The following is a 17,298-nucleotide window of genomic DNA, read 5'->3' as shown; positions in this document are numbered from 1 at the left end:
TTTTAAACTGAACATATCCCCATCTTTTGAAATCACACATTTTTCAAATAGAGCTTACACAATCAAATGCCAAACATCTCCATTTTGACATTGATCTAAAAATCAGTTTTAGTAGCTATTATGTAAACCAGAGCTCTCAAGATTGCATAACAAGCCAATATAATGGTAGAAATACTTTCAATGGAGAAGATTCTGACTCCTAAGTTATTATTGTTTATGAAGAAAACTATTTGTCTCTCTGCCTAGAGGATGTAATAACTTATTCAAGGAGGATAAACAATTGCTGACATAATTTTGCTTTCTTGTTTATTCTTGATGAGTTGAAAAATTGCATTAAAGTGGATAACATGCAATTCTTAATTATAGGGCTGCAGAGGAACAGAATGCAAAGAACAGCTCATGATATTCACAAATAGATTATCACTAATCATCTTTAAAGTACAGCAGTGTGTTGACAGGTTAGTATGTTAATATGCTCCCTCTTCTTCCCTCTCCCACTTTATTCTTATTTATTTCCTTTTCTTCACTCCAGTTTTAATTCCAGGACTCACGCCTTTTTGAGACTATTATGAAGACACTGTCAATTTATCACACAGTACCAGTATTTGACAGTTACAGTATGTTTTGCCTTGTGTACATTTGAAAGCCTGTTTAAGATTAAGATTAGATCTTAGACTCTATGACTGTACTACCCCTCCTTCAGTTTACTGATCTTAAAAGAATAATTCACTTTGCTTGCATCTTTGATCAAAAACACAATTGCTCTTGCCAATAACTTTACCAGCATATTACCTTTCCCTCCCAGACCGTGGCTGCATTTTATTTGTTCTGTTTACACATGGTCCTTTAACTATAGCTATAGAACTGTTTAGATTTTCCCTGGCTATTATGTCTCTCACACTCACTTTCTTTCCTTCTAAGGATTCATTATTAAAACTTACTGTTAAATTTCAAAGTTCTTTTATTTCAGATTCAGTCTACGTTTACTGCTATTCCTCCAGCTCTTTATTTAAGAGAGCAACTTGCTTACAGGAATTAGTTTGCCACGGGAAGGGTGGGTGGAATCTGTCTGGAAGTGGAACGCTGGATTGAGACTGAAAAACCCTGTGTTTTTGGCCATGCTCTGTTCTTCACTGCCTGAATCAATGATGTTGATCAGATGACATAATCTTGTTTATACCTCAGGACCTCATTGGAAAATGAAGGGGTGGGTGTGGGTAGGTGAATTTTAGTTGATTTAGAGATAATCTTGCTGGCTTATAACATACCATGCTTCCAGTTTTCTTTTCTTTCTTTCTTTCTTTTTTTTTTTTTTCCTGTAATGTGAGAATAAAGGATGGCCATATGCATATTGTAGCTGTTACCTTCACTTCCTCTTTCTCAAGCAGATAAATATGTACTTATTAGTTTATAATCTTTATTTTAACCTTTAGTTTTTTCATATAGTAATAAGTGCCTTGGAATTTACTGGAGACAATACTGCTAAAACAGCAAGAGTCAGTATTTATATCTCTGTAAATGTGAATAATTCAAGGTTTTAAATACGAATCCATTTTTAAAGAGCTGCTGACCAGTTATACAATAACAAAAAGGTAAAAGGCGAAAGAACAGAAAATCAACCCTCCCACCCACCACACGAGAATTCCTGAATGTCAGCAGCAGGCAGAAGGATCCTTTAGCAAGCCTTCCTGAAAAAGGTGTCACCTCGTCTTGTGAGGTACACAGATGCCTGAGGCAAATACAGAACCGTGCGGTCTGAAAGTCCCATACCTTGCAGCCTTCACATGTGATGACTCCGTAGTGGATCCCAGAGGACTTATCGCCACAAATTTTGCATGGTATCACTTCAATTTGTGCTGAAAGGAGAAAATACACATTTTGAGCATACAAAAGTTTCTTTCTCCTTTCACTCTTCCTATCTCCCCATCTATCTCTGCCTTGATGTTTGTATTTGAAAATACTTGGTGTGGGCGGTGGTATGGGAGTCATCCACTAGTATTTGCATGGCTGTCCTAAACTTCTTCTAAGTCAAAGCACATTTCTCCGCCATTGTTTGCTTTGTTTTTCTCAAACTAAAAAAATATAACCAGAACCAGTTTTCCAAAGTCTTGCATTCACTGTTTTCTCCTTTGTGAACTTGGCCTTAAAAATAGTGGGACTCAAAAAGCCTTTGAACCCATGGCTTTTCTTTTCTTATTTTGCACTTGAATCATTAAGTTACTGAGAGCTTTCACATAGCCTTATCTCAGTGATATTTAAAATAAATACATAAATAAAGCAAAACTATGGGATGGGGAAGTGCATGGTAGCTTTATACATTGTGTGGCTGGATATTTACTTACAAAAATGCCAATAATAAATCAGTCCAATATTTATTGAGCATGCTGTATATGTTCTCTAAGATAATAAAGGCTGTTGATGGAGGATAAGATATGCTAATTATACAAATAATCTAATTAATAAAATAAAATTAATACAAGGAGAAATCAGGATGAATTATGAGGGTACTAAATATTAATTCAATACAAACTGAAATCGTTTCATTGGAGATGAAGGCATTTTTGTTGATTCTGAAGATTTTTGTTGATTCTGAAGGATTTAGTTAGGCTGAAGGGAAAGGCAAAGGGCATTTCTGTAGGCAGAAGGGAAATTAAAAAGATTGGAGGCCTGGGATGATTGTGGATTGTGATCATTGAGACAATAACTTGGCTATAATGCAAATTTAGGTCAGATGATTGGCTAGAGGGATGATACCAGATTATGGAGTTCCTGGGGTTAGGCAGCGGGATTTTCACCTGATCTCACTGGCCATAAGGAATCAACGAAGTGAACAGGGTAAAGAAATGATGAAAGTAACTCACCTTAGAAAGGTGAGTTTGGCAGGCTACCCATAAACAAGCGGAAGACCAACTAAAAATTACTTCTAACTTGTGTGTTAGGAGATAAAAACATGGCTTATTACATCAGTGGCAGGATAAATGGAGAGGAAGACATAAATAGAAAGATGGTTCAAAGGCAAAAGCTAGATTATATGATTAAAAAAGGGAACAGACGTGGAAATGGAGAGTCAAAGGTGACTCCTAGCTTCCTAGCCAAGAGGCTGAGATAAAGTAGTAGGTTTGACAGAAATGGGGTTGTTCGTAAGGCAATTACTTTGGCGGAATACGGTGGGGCATGGGATTTCTATTTTCTATGTGTGCAATTTGGTGTAATGTCCTGTATATAGAACCTCTTGGTAAGATGATTTTAAATAATCAGCACACAGGTTATGGATGAATCCATGAGATAAAATTTATTTAGAATGTAGTGATTCCTATGTCTGATAGTATTCTAAGAGTTGTTAAAATTACACACACTAGAAGATCTGCTATTTCCTCTTCCAATTTAAAATAATTATGCAAAATATACTTCAAAATGCTTTGTATATCAATCTGCCACTTGGATGCTTTTCTACAGTTTCTCACTCTTGAATATACAAAACAAATAAATGCAAGACATTGCCCTCTTTTTCTTATTATTTTACATTTTTTAAAAAGACAATACTTAGCTTTAGGGTAGTATATTACATTTTTTAAAAAGTAAATATTTCACAGAAATTTCAAATCATCTTTGTAAGCAAAAATACCTCAGTGTTATGTGCCTATTTTTCGTGTGAAAAAATTGAGGATCCAGGTTATAGTCTGCTTTTGAGTTGAACTGGGAATTGACAACCAGAAATTAGCTAAATATCCTGATACTTCATTCAGTAACCATTCTCTGACTTCCACACAGACAAAATAAGATTACAGTTTTAAATTCCTGTATTTCTCCAATAGCTCCAGCTAAAGAGCTAAAGACAAACAGCATCAGAAGAGACAAAGTCACCTAAAATACTTATGAGACTAAGTATACGTTTCTTTTCATTTCTTTTTATTTTAGCTTTTAGATTACGTGAGCTAGTATTTGTTTTCAAGATTTTGTGATAGGAGAAAACTATGAGATTTGATGTTATTCTATTCTGTCCTTCCAGACTCCAGTCCTTAGTCTGCTAATGATTGGAGCCATGGCCAAGATAAAATATCTGATCTTATGTTTTCTGGTTTGTAAAGCATAACTGACAAACTTCATAGATTTGGGAGGATCAGATAGATATTTTACGTGAAGCACCTTGTAAAATGGTTAAGGAGCTAGGAAATGTTAGTCTTCATTATCATCATCATCATCACATCAATCATCCTTGTTAACTGGTTTTCTAAAACTTTTGGACACAAAATATGACAAGCCACATTATTATTCCTTTATCAAAGATCTTTTCATTTAAAAATAATCTAATGAATGACACTGCAAGTCATTTGTACTACAGGTTTTTTTTTTAGCAATAACTTTTCAAATGTTGGATTGTTTATAGCGATTATAAAATTGACTGAAAACCTCAGGTATCCATCGTATGGTTTTTGGCTTATATAATATTAAGTCAAAGGTTCTCTTTGCATAAATTACTCCCCAGGGAGTAGCTTACACGTGGGGAGAATCTGCTTCAATAAGTTTTTAATTATAAAATGATCTAACTTTAAAGGAAATGAAAATAGAGATAATTTGCCCCCTGGGGTGTGACAAGATGTTTTTGAAAGCCACAGAGGTTATCTTACACAACTTTGGAAATACAAATGAGATAAGGAACATTCGATAGAGCATCTGCATATTTATACATATTTATAATCCTGGCTCAACATGTAATCCTGAAGAACTATAAACATCTTAACAGCATTTTTAAAGAGAAGTAAGTCACTCAAAATGGCATATGTGTACAGCTGTGTGTGGAAAGGGGTTATCTGTTTGGAAATCTGTGACCATTTTAACTTATTGCAATAGAATAAATCATCTGAGGTTTATGATAGGTAAAGGTAGATTAAAGTCATTTAAAGTACTAATTCTTTTCTCTCTTGTAAGGAAATAAAGTGCTTCTGAGCTACAGTTTTATAGTTTATACTATTTGTTTGTTTTTTTTTTGAGACAGAGTCTTGCTCTGTTGCCAGGCTGGAGTGGAGTGGCGCAATCTCAGCTCACTGCAACCTCCACCTCCCTGGTTCAAGAGATTCTCCTGCCTCAGCCTCCCCAGTAGCTGGGACTACGGGTGTGCGCCACCACCCCCAACTAATTTTTGTATTTTTTGTAGAGATGGGGTTTCACCATGTTGGCCAGGATGGTCTCGCTCTCCTGACCTTGTGATCTGCCTGCCTCAGCTTCCCAAAGTGCTGGGGTTACAGGTGTGAGTCACTACACCTGGCCTATACTATGTATTTTATAAAGCACATCTTCCAGACAGCATTTCACAAACTGATTAGAACAACCAATCCCATTAGTGCTTCAATGCCTGCCATTTCTAAATATCTTGCCATTATAACAGGCATAGCCTCTGGTGGAATTGTCTTGCGGTTAATACAGACCTAGTGACATGCTATTGACTGTGGTTTCCAACTGAATATCTTGGGAGGATTCGGTTGTTTGGACTTCACCAGCTGTTACAATGAAGGTAATAGAAGGAAACTGAGGAAAGAGTTTGACTTTTGTACTTTTGCTTGACTCATGGATTTATTCAACAATAGTATTCCCCAAGAGACAAACTTAGAGGAAATGAAATGCCCTGAGACATGGCTCTAGTGAAGTTTATTCATTTTTCATATTTTTCAATTTCTTACGTATTCATTTCACTTACATTTTTCTATTGGTAATCCTTTGTGGAGGCTATGGTTAAAATGTTATGTATTAACTAATATTTTTGTTTATAAAATCAATGCTATATAGTTTTATCTTTTTTGAAACAATATTCTGACAGTGTCAAAGAGTGTCATGAAAAATTTAAAATAATTTGCTGCTTTATTTTATATTAGAACAATTGATGAAGTACAATTAGTTTACTATCTAGCGATCTGGCAGGCAGAGCCTATTCAACAACTATGGAATAAACCAAATTTCTTTCCCCCTCTGAAGATGGCACTTCTCTCCCCCGAGTTCCCCCTGAAAACTCCTTCTTTGTTTAGAGTTCCTTGCCACAACTTCGCACAAATCTACCATGTTTTCACTTCTTTCTGCGTATCAAAACACACATATTTTTAGTTCTGCCCCCTCAGAACCTCTGCTAGTAACAGCAGGTGTTGATTATATAAACTAATCCAGCTAATTAGTTAACTAGAATATGTATCACTTTGATGAAACAAAATACCTTAACTCTTAAAAGCATCCATTAAGAATGGTAATAATAATAGACTTTTCACGTACTTTCTGCTTGGAGGAAACATTTTTACTGTGTTTGTTCTTATGGCTCCCAATTCTCACCATTCCAACTCTTACAATTCAACTTGCCCATTCCTATATTCTGGGCATTTTAAATCAATTGAAGACAGAGACAAGATCATACTTTGCTTTCTACTGTGTCTAAAGGAGAATTTTTATAACTCCTTAAAGTAGTTCTAAATGTTTTATTTATTTCAGTATAACCACAAGATTTGATTTACTCCTTCTTATAAAAGAGGCAAGAGGCAATATTAATTTTTTTTGAGTCAGGGTCTCACCTTGTCATCTAGGCTGGAGTGCAGTGTGATTGTAGCTCACTGCAGCCTCAAATCCCCAGACTCAGGGGATCCTCCCATCTTAGCCTCCTGAGTATCTGGGACTAGAGGTGTGCACCACCATGCCTGGCTAATTTTTACATTTTTTCGTAAGGATAGACTCTTGCTATGTTGTCCAGGCTGGTCTCTAACTTCTGGCCCCAAGTGATCCACTTGCCTTGACCTCCCAAAGGGCTGAACTTACAGGCATGAGCCACCATGCTGGATCTGATTTTTCATATTTGGGGTAAAGAGAATGAACCAGAGATTGTGGGAGATATATATTTTGGAAAAGGCCCCCAAGTGATTCTTGTACATGAGAAGGCTCCCATTGGGAATTAAATGAGTTAAGTTATTAGCTAGAAATTTTCTCTACCATATAAATCACCTGTGAAGGTGGAAAAACTCAGGGACAGGCCAGATCTGAACATTTTAAAGAGTCAACAGTATTTCTCTCTATGTTTTCTCACTTTTGGTTTGGGGCTATACTTGTAGCATCTTTGTTTTCTGCTCTCGCTCTCCCTCTCTTTTTTTGTTTTTTTTGCCTTAAGGACATCTGACCCAGCTATGATTCCTGGACACCGGACACTGTATTCCTCGACACAGACTACATTCCTGAACATTGGATTCACCTGTCAGCTTCTGTTTCCCATACTTTTACAGTTATGCTAAAAGTGGGCAGTGCAATTAAATCTCTTAATGTCTGAGTAAAGCACAATTTACACATGTAGAAATTTCCAATAAAGATGACTATTTTGGTTAAAAATCCTTTTGCAGATGGTCTCAGTAGCCCAAGTTGTATCTCATCTACCCAAATTGTATCTCATCTACCATCTGCGACAAATCCAAGTTAAAATCTCTGTTTGTACTCTTTCCCTCTCTCACTGGCAGACTGATAAGTATCTCTATTAGGTACAAAATATTCTGATGTCACCTAATAACAAACCCAAAGGTCTGTGATGCAGCAGGCATCCCTAGGAACCAGTTCCACTGTAACTGTGATTCATCAGACAGTAGCCCCAAAGTTGGGATGCGATAGGAACTTGGAAAAATAAGATCCTCAGAGGACAAATATAAAAGTCTTGAACTTTGGCCTGTATACCATGCTAGAAGGTGGTGATTCTAAAAGATTCCTGTCGTTGGATTGTGCCCACGTGTATCTCATCAGTGCAGAGCGCATCTCAACATCAGCTTCCTGCCTAAATATGCAATACAGTGCATGAAATTCAGTGCACTCTAATTTCTACTATAACACTCTCACGTCTATTAGCACCTGGGGTCTTCTCTGTAATACTCTGGGTGGTGGGCTGTGTGAATTTTCTGTTCCAATGGCTGATAGCTCCTAAATAACTTAAAGATATATTTGGTTTTATATTAGCTTTATATTACTTTAATTCCCTATACCATTTATCATTGAAAGCTAGATTAAGAAAAAAATTACTACCGTATGATAATGACAAAAGAAGATCATTTTCAAAGGCATCATGTGTAGGATTATCACAATAGAGGCTGATTTATCTTTTACACGTGAACATTTACCCCTGAAAGGTTGTTCGCTCACTCCCCAGAGGACTGAAACAATAGAACACGAGACCAACAAATAACGACAACAATTAGTATAATCATTAAGAGAAAATACTGATAAGTTAAATATTCCCCTTGTAAACAAAGTAAATCACTTTATAAGTTGCAGTGGCTTTAAACTCATACTTTAGGAATTAATTCCCATTAAATTCCTCTTGTCCTGTCAACATTTTAATTATACTGGGATAACTTGTGCGTGGAACCTGACGTTATTCAGGTTGAGTGAATATCTTCCATGATCACTCAAGGTGTGGTCCACAGACTTGTGGCATTGGCATTGCCAGGGATCATGGTAAAATTGCAGACTACCATGACTCACTCAAGACCAGCTGAATCAGAATTTGCTTTAGAATGAGATCCCGAGGCTAGCATTCGAGTTTGAGAAGCACTGTTCTGTGATGTCCAGGTAGCCACAGTTTTAGCAAATGTAAGAACTGATGGCATTTTAAATTTTCCTAGATTCTGGAAAAGTGGTTTCTGCTTTTGCCTTTTAGCCATTTCCTTTGGATTATAAAGGCAGTAGGATAAGTGAAAGGTTAGAATAAAATTTAAAAAAAAAAGAGAAAACTCTGGTCACTAATTGACGAGGCAGAAAAAAGAGAAGAGAACACAGCATACTCCTGAAATATCTTGCGTTACTGTAATTAGCACCCAGTGTACCAGGCTTCCTTTGCAGATTTAATGATTGTTACCTGCACCCACATTTTCTCCACATTCTAGCAATGCTTGGTAATGACACCTCCCTCTTCTGTACACTCACTCTTGTGGTTGTGGCAACTAGCTCACTCCTTGGATACTCGGTACTGACAAAGGCTCTCTTGAGAAAGTTAAAAAACATACAGTCTTTCTATTTTGAAAATTGAATGGTACAAAGTCTACTTCTTTTGATAAAGGTAAGGGAGATCAAGCAGTTTTTTGAAACCAAGCAATGAACTCATTTTAGCGATTCACGGTAGTTCTGGAAATGCAACATTTGAAAAGTTGTCCTGTCTCATTGAGGCAGATTAGTTAACACGGAGTTCAGTGGTCATGATGGATATTCATGGCATTCCTCTCATCTGTCGTGTGCTGTCCTGAGACTTGCTGACTCAAAGTGTGGTCCCTGACCAGTAGCATTGGCCTTCCCTGGGTGCCTGATAGAAACGCAGCGTTTTGCTCCTACCCTGGGCCTATAAGAATCTGGGTTGTGGCTGGGCGCAGTGGCTCATGCCTGTAATCCCAGCACATTGGGAGGCTCAGGTGGGTGGATTACCGGGTCAAGAGATGGAGACCATCCTGGCCGATATGGTGAAACTGTGTCTCTACTAAAATACAAAAATTAGCTGGGTGTGGTGGTGTGCGCCTGTAGTCCCAGTTACTCGGGAGGCTGAGGCAGGAGAATCACTCGAACCTGGGAGGTGGAGGTTGCAGTGAGCTGAGATCATGCCACTGCACTCTGGCCTGGATGACAGACCAAGACTCTGTCTCAAAGAAAAAAAAAAGGAATCTGGGTTGTAACAGCATCTCTGTGATTCATATACACGATAACATTTGAGAGGTTCTAAAAAAGAGGAAAGCAATACATTCTATAATTTACCCCTCAGGATCTCTGTTCCCAAACCTCTCCTCTCTGTGAAGAGAACTTTATCTATCTCTTGCTTTCTATATGAAGACATGTACTCTACTTGATAGCTCATTTTATCCAGTTATGAAAAGAAGAAACAGAATTATTTGCTTCAGTAAATAAAACTCGTCTCTCTTTAGTTCCTTATTTTTTTTTCTAAACCCCTTTCTCTAGACTACTTTTAGTTAAAACCTTCAACAGGAAGCTTGTGATTACACAGCATCACCTTCACTGAAGGACAGGGATATGGCATACCACAAAACCAGGTCTCAGAGATAATTTAGAATGATCAGGCAGAGTTTATTCCTTGGAGAATAATTCAAAAAGAGCAAAAAATTTCGCTTCAGAAAATGAAAAAAAAATACAGCTTTTCTATGTTGAAAATCAAATTGCATTAAGAGAATGGAGAGACGTCAGGACTGAGAAAAAATATTGTGAAACATGTATGTAATAAAGTACTTGAATCCAAAATATACAAAGCGCTCTTAAAATTCAAAAAGTGGGTAAAATATCTGAATAGACACCTCACAAAAGAAGATTTATGAATGGAAAATAAGCATATGAAAAGATGCTGAATATCATAAGTCATTAAGGAATTGCAAATTAAAAGCAATGAGGTGCCACTATAAACCTATTAAAAAACCGATAATACCAAATGCTGGAGAGGACGCAGGGCAAATGGGATGCTTGCTTGTTGCTGATAGGAATGCAAAATGGTATACCCACTTTGGAATGCAGTTTGACAGTTTCTTACAAAGCTACACATAGTCTTACCAAATCACCCAGCAATTGTGTGCCTAGGTATTTACCACTGAACTGAAAACTTACGTCCACATGACAACCTGCACACAAATACTTATGGCAACTTCCTTCATAATTACCCCAAACTGGAAACAACTAAGATGTCCTTCACCAGGTGAACAGACAAACCAACTGTGGTACATTTGTGCATTGTAACATTATTCGGCAATATAAAAAGAGCTATTAAGCCAAGAAAAATATATGTTGGAAACTTAAATGGATATCACTGAGTGAAAGAAGACAGTTTGATTCCAACTACATAATATTTTTCAAGCGGCAAAACTACAAAGATAATTTAAAAAATCACTGGTTGCCATGGGTTTGGAGTGGGGGAAGAGGATGAAGGCAAAGGGCAGGGAATTGTTAGGGAAGTGAAACTATTCTGTACAGTACCGTAATGACAGGTACATGTCATTACAGATTTGTCAAAGCCTATAGAACAGTACAACATGAAGAATAAATGGTTAATAATAATGTATCAGTATTGGTTTATAATTGTAACAAGTATACCATATTTATGCAAAATAACAATAGAGGAAATTGTGTCTGGGGGTTAGTGAGTGCATAGAACTCTATGTACTATCTGCTCAATTATTTTGTAAATCTAAAGTGGTGCTAAAAATGTCTATTAATTTTTCAAAAAAGTGAATTGCACAGAGGTGCTTCTTTTGCTGGAGGTAGTGAGGAGCATCTGAGATGGTCCAGCAAAGACAAGTAAGGAGTACGTTAAGAACAATCAACTCTTACCGCTCAACTACATAGAAACTGAACAACCTGCTCCTGAATGACTACTGGGTACCTAACAAAATGAAGGCAGAAATAAAGATGTTCTTTGAAACCAATGAGAACAAAGACACAACATACCAGAATCTCTGGGACACTTTTAAAGCAGTGTGTAGAGGGAAATTTATAGCACTAAATGCCCACAAGAGAAAGCAGGAAAGATCTAAAATTGACACCCTAACATCACAATTAAAAGAACTAGAGAAGCAAGAGCAAACACATTCAAAAGCTAGCAGAAGGCAAGAAATAACTAAGATCAGAGCAGAACTGAAGGAGATAGAGACACAAAAATACCCTTCAAAAAATCAATGAATCCAGGAGCTGGTTTTTTGAAAAGATCGACAAAATTGATAGACTGCTAGCAAGACTAATAAAGAAGAAAAGAGAGAAGAATAAAATAGATGCAATAAAAAATGATAAAGAGGATATCACCACCGATTCCACAGAAATACAAACTACCATCAGAGAATACTATAAACAGTTCTACACAAATAAAGTAAAAAATCTAGAAGAAATGGATAAATTCCTGGACACATACACCCTCCCAAGACTAAACCAGGAAGAAGTTGAATCCCTGAATAGACCAATAGCAGGCTCTGAAATTGAGGCCATAATTAATAGCCTACTAACCAAAAAAAGTCGAGGACCAAACGGATTCACAGCTGAATTCTACCAGAGGTACAAAGAGGAGCCGGTACCATTCCTTCTGAAACTATTCCAATCAATAGAAAAAGAGGGAATCCTCCCTAACTCATTTTATGAGGCCAACTTCATCCTGATACCAAAGCCTGATCATCTAGATACCATCATCCTGATACCAAAGCAGAGACACAACAACAAAAAAAGAGAATTTTAGACCAATATCCCGATGAACATCGATGCAAAAATCCTCAATAAAATACTGGCAAACCAAATCCAGCAGCACATCAAAAAGCTTATCCACCATGATCAAGTGGGTTTCATCCCTGGGATGCAAGGCTGGTTCAACATACGCAAATCAATAAACATAATCCAGCATATAAACAGAACCAAAGACAAAAACCACATGATTATCTCAATAGATGCAGAAAAGGTCTTTGACAAAATTCAACAGCCCTTCATGCTAATAATAATCAACTCCTGTAATCCCAGCACTTTGGGAGGCTGAGGTGGGCAGATAACGAGGTCAGGAGTTTGAAACCAGTCTGACCAACATGGTGAAACCCCGTCTCTACTAAAAATACAAAAATTAGCCTGGCATGGTGGTGTGTGCCTATAATCCCAGCTACTCAGGAGGCTGAGGCAGGAGAATCACTTGAACCTGGGAGCCAGAGGTTGCAGTGAGCTGAGATCACGCCACAGCACTCCAGCCTGGGCGACAGAGTGAGACTCCGTCTCAAAAACAAAAACAAACAAAAAAACCCCAAGAGAACAAAAACAACTCAGCCAACATCTGTTTATTTTAGACCACAGTTATGTGCAAAACCAAGTTTCTATCTTCACAATTAATACTATAATTCTACAGCCACACACGTTTATGTCACCAGAATGCAGGGCAGACAGATGACTGCTAAATAAACCTGGAAGAAGACGATGTTAATATGACCTGGGGGAAGCTGGGAAGCTTTGGTGCTGAGGTGGCTTTTGAGCCAGGTCTTGGAAATTGAGCAAGTTTCAAGTAGTAAATACTGATGGGAAAGGGCAATCTTAAAGTTGGTGGTTAAAAAGTGAAAAAGGAAAATCTAATAACAAGAACAAAATTCCAGATGACATGTTTATTTTGGAGACTTAGTTAACGGGGTTAAATGAAAAGTAACCAATAGCAGAATGCTTCCAGAATTATCAATCATGCCTTAATCTGTAGTCACTAACCATATATCAAGTTGAATCATATGAAATTGCCACCTTTTTGTGCAAAAAATGGTTAATATTGCCAATTTCATATAGTTCGACCAAGTATTCACTGTATTCTGAGATGTAATTCCTATACTGCATTGTTTTCCAGAATACTTGAAAAGACCAAGGATTTAATGCATGCTTGCTAACTATAAACATAAAGCCATTAAATTAGATACTTGGAGTCAGACAATTCAAAGATTGGGACAATAACCTTTGGCCCTCCACCCCCACAATATACACACACACATACACACACACACACGAGCAAAAGTCAAGTAACTAAAGTTTGATGTAGAAAGCATACATGCTGTTTCTCATTGTATTCATTGATAGACACAGTAGAGACCATTCCTGAAGTTCTCAGCACTTGTTCAGAGAGTTTGAAAATAAGCAAAGCAAAACATGTCTTTTTCTGGTCGGTGGCAAAGAAAGACTAAATCTCTTGAGTGTGTTAAAAAAAGAGATGAGACAGGACGGCAGAGAAAAGAAGGAGGCTATGTTCTAAAATATAGTGATCAGAACCAATTTCAATGCCTTTGTTTTAGAAAAAAGAAACGTTGTAAAATAAAAGTGACATCATATCTTCTCATGAGGTGTGTGAGTGGATTATCACCCCACACTGAGATAATGTCCATGTAAGATTAGGATGTTAGGACTCTATTAACATTTCTCTTCCTAATCTAATAGTAACTTTATTTAACTGGTTCATAACATCTTACCAATTTGCCTGTTGTGTTTTTTGTCCCTTTTTCACGTTTACAGACACTTTTGATTTTTAATGTGCCTTTAGCCACTGATGCCCAAAATACTTATATACACAAACTATAGAACATAGGTGAGATATTTACTGGCATGCACATGTGTGTGTGTGTGTGTGTGTGTGTGTGAGATTGTTTGGATTATCTAAAAGAGCTTTGACTTTTTTTGAACATAGATGACGCTACGACTATATTGTCAATTTCTGCACTGAAAATGACGTTGTTACATAATTTATGTTCCAGCAAATTTGCAATTTAGCCTCCATTGCTTCGGAATTGAATCTTGATATAAAAGGAAATTATAGAATTAAAGAGATAATTTTAGTTCTTATTTCATCTCTAGAGATAAGAATGACTTTAGAGGTCAGAGAAAGGCAAGTTTGAGTTTAGTTTATCCTTACCCATGGGGTCTTTTTGAAAAGGAGACATACAGAATTTAAAGGAAAGTATTCTCATTTGCACGCCATACCAGAAATTGCTTCAGGAGCAAAATGATAATTTAGAATGTTACTCTAGAAGCTCCCTCTTATAATTTCACCCTATGCGAAATGTCACAAAGGCCTGGTGTCAGTGTGGGACTGAGGTGGAGGTTTAGTCACCCAGCAAATGTAGAATTAGTGAATAGCTCCCTCAAAGACTGACGCGTCTGTTCTGCTGATACTGCACACTTTCTCTAAAGAGATTACCAGCATAATCCTAAATATTATTGGACCCGAGATATCTTATATTTGAGCGCATCAGATCCAGCATGCTGCACCTAATCCCTAACAGCTTTATTCAGTGTTTATGTAAGCTGGTGAAGTTGTATGAACATGTCGACTGTCCCTTATTCCCAGACACAACATCACTGTGTATAATTGCCACAAAAAGTAGTGAGAAACGATATTATAATTTTCAAATTTCACTTCACCAAATTTCCGTCTTTCAAATTGCTTTTTATACAAGTAGAACAATCTAATGATCTTTTGGTGATCTATACTAACATTTGAATGGAGATACTTATGGTTGTTCCATTTGTTAGCTGTGTTTCTTATACATTAATTTGTAGCAAAGGCATGTTGATGCTACCATGTAAATTGGATTGGTACAAAACATTTCTTTTCCATTTTTTAGACATTTGAATTACTTCTAAAGAGGCAGAGTTTTTTTGGAGGGCAATATTAGACGAGAAAACATTACCGAAAACTAGGAATTACTAAGCATAACACCAGGTATTCTACTGTAGGAATTTTTTTTTTTTAAACTACAGCTTTCATTTGGGATACTCATTTTAATTCTACTAAAATTTAAGTGGAGAAAGAGAAATATCTGGTTCTCTTTGCAAAAAGCGAAAACACATTTGCTCATATAGTTCATTTAAAAAGTGAATTTTGTGTGTGTGTGTGTATGTGTACATAAACCCCAAAAATCGACCACTATGTTTTATATAATTTTACCGTAGAAGATAACTTCATGTTTTTTTAAACGCAAAATCAGAGGAGAAAGAAACATTTCTGTTCACCTTTGAGCCCCTGCTTATTGTAATTCAGACCCAAAGAAGATTAAGTACATAGACGTTAGTATGTCTAGTGTTATTAATTTCTAAACAATAGCAGCAACAATCCTGAGTAAATCTGTCAGTAGCAAGGATAAATACTTAAAGACTCCATTGATGTCAGAAATGCAATCTGCTGGTTATAGCTTATTTCACCAATAAAATCTTTAAATGCATATATTTTGAAATTGGTAATTGCATAGAAACAGTATTTACTTTTTTCCCTGCAAATACAAGCACCAGGAAGCTATAAGCATTGTGAAAAGATGTGATTCTGAGTTTATATATTAAAGGAGTTCTAGTTTGATAAGTATCTTTTTTGAACAATGCAGTGTCTATATTATTTGAAACAATTTTATCAATTTACATTTTAATTTTTCCAACTGTGGTGCATTGCTATCTAGTACTAGCAAGGAAATGACAATAAATCATTTTACACTGAAATATTCTTAAAACCAGTGCTCCAAATTTGCCTATGTTATGAGATAATGTGTGTCTAGGGAATTATGCACTAACTTGTAAAAAATTTTGGAGAAAAACTGAAATGTAATTCATCTCATTGTTAATAATCATTCAACCAAATAGCTATTATGTTTGAAAATATGTTTCTTAAGTATGATAAAGCATCTGGTATCATATATATAAATCAAATGGATTTTTTTAAAACTTAAAAGAGTAAAATGACTATGATAGCAATGCCGATGACCAAAATCAAAGCTACAAAACTGTGAGAAAGATATTCATATGATTAACCTAATGTTAGTATAATGTGGTGGATAACTACTTGAATTTAATCTCAAAATTTATGCATTTGGTAGTTCACTCCAGGATATGACAGTATTTATATATAAATATCTTCTCCAGTGTAAAATTAAGCCTGAGTGACTTGTTTCACTATATACATTCGTGAGTCAGAAAATATTGTATTGTTCCCACACCTAGCTATCAATTTATTTTGCTGAGAGCTTATAAATGCTTACTTCCTTGCCTGGGGGATGGTCCATACAGTTAAATGTCAGAAGAGAGAAGAAAATGTAAAACTCACCAGTGGCGTCAGCTTTAGTTTTGAGCTGGTTCTCACACATTTTGACGTAGCAATTAAAAAAGTCTAACTGAAAAATATGACACTTTTCACTGGGGAGGTCTGAAGACTGCCCCTGCGTTAACCCACAACTACAGTCCTAACAGACTGCATTAATGAGATTAAATGAAAGAGGAGTTAAAGGCATCAACGGCTCCATTTCATTAAGTAAGGGTGAAAGGCTGCTCAGGCGCTGAAGGTGGGAGGGAGAATATCGGTTTTTCTTTTTGATGCTACTTATTCGCTAAAGAATGCAGCATTTGCTTAATAGCAATCAGCAGCTTCAAGATGTTCCCACCCCCAAATTATACAGATACATATAATTTCTGCACTTAAATTCCCCTTTGTTTTCATCCTGTTGGAAACAGATTTGATATGCATATGGCATGTAACAAAAGTTATCCCTGTGACTATAAAAGTACAACATAAATTTTCTTCAGAATTAGTTTGTCTCAAATTATTTTGGATGAAGGATTGCATCAAGGTATTACCATGTTCCTGTCCTGTCAGATATTGGATCACAGTTGTCTATGAAGTAGTTAATACAGCAGAGGAGCATTTTAGAGTCTAAGAAAATACGCATACCTAACAGGAGTAGCAGCAGCAAGAAAGCGTGAACACCAGTGTAGAGACACCACCAGGTGACCTCACCCGGCCCCACACCTGAAGTCTAAAGTAACTTCATTTCC

At 36.6% G+C, this 17,298-nt stretch overlaps 1 protein-coding gene across 1 annotated transcript in view; it reads right to left on the bottom strand.

Moving 5' to 3' along the window:
• RORB (RAR related orphan receptor B) overlaps positions 1-17,298 on the bottom strand; it is a 196,019-nt gene that overhangs the window by 60,024 nt on the left and 118,697 nt on the right. Inside the window, exon 2 of the mRNA XM_050761474.1 lies at positions 1,771-1,856. Within this exon, the coding sequence (XP_050617431.1) occupies positions 1,771-1,856 (86 nt within the window). The remainder of the gene's footprint in view (positions 1-1,770; positions 1,857-17,298) is intronic.

The sequence above is a fragment of the Macaca thibetana genome, chromosome 15, assembly GCF_024542745.1.
Source record: "Macaca thibetana thibetana isolate TM-01 chromosome 15, ASM2454274v1, whole genome shotgun sequence".
NCBI lineage: Eukaryota > Metazoa > Chordata > Mammalia > Primates > Cercopithecidae > Macaca > Macaca thibetana.
The sequence above is the reverse complement of the archived record's forward strand: the minus strand, read 5'-3'. Positions and strand labels throughout refer to the sequence as shown.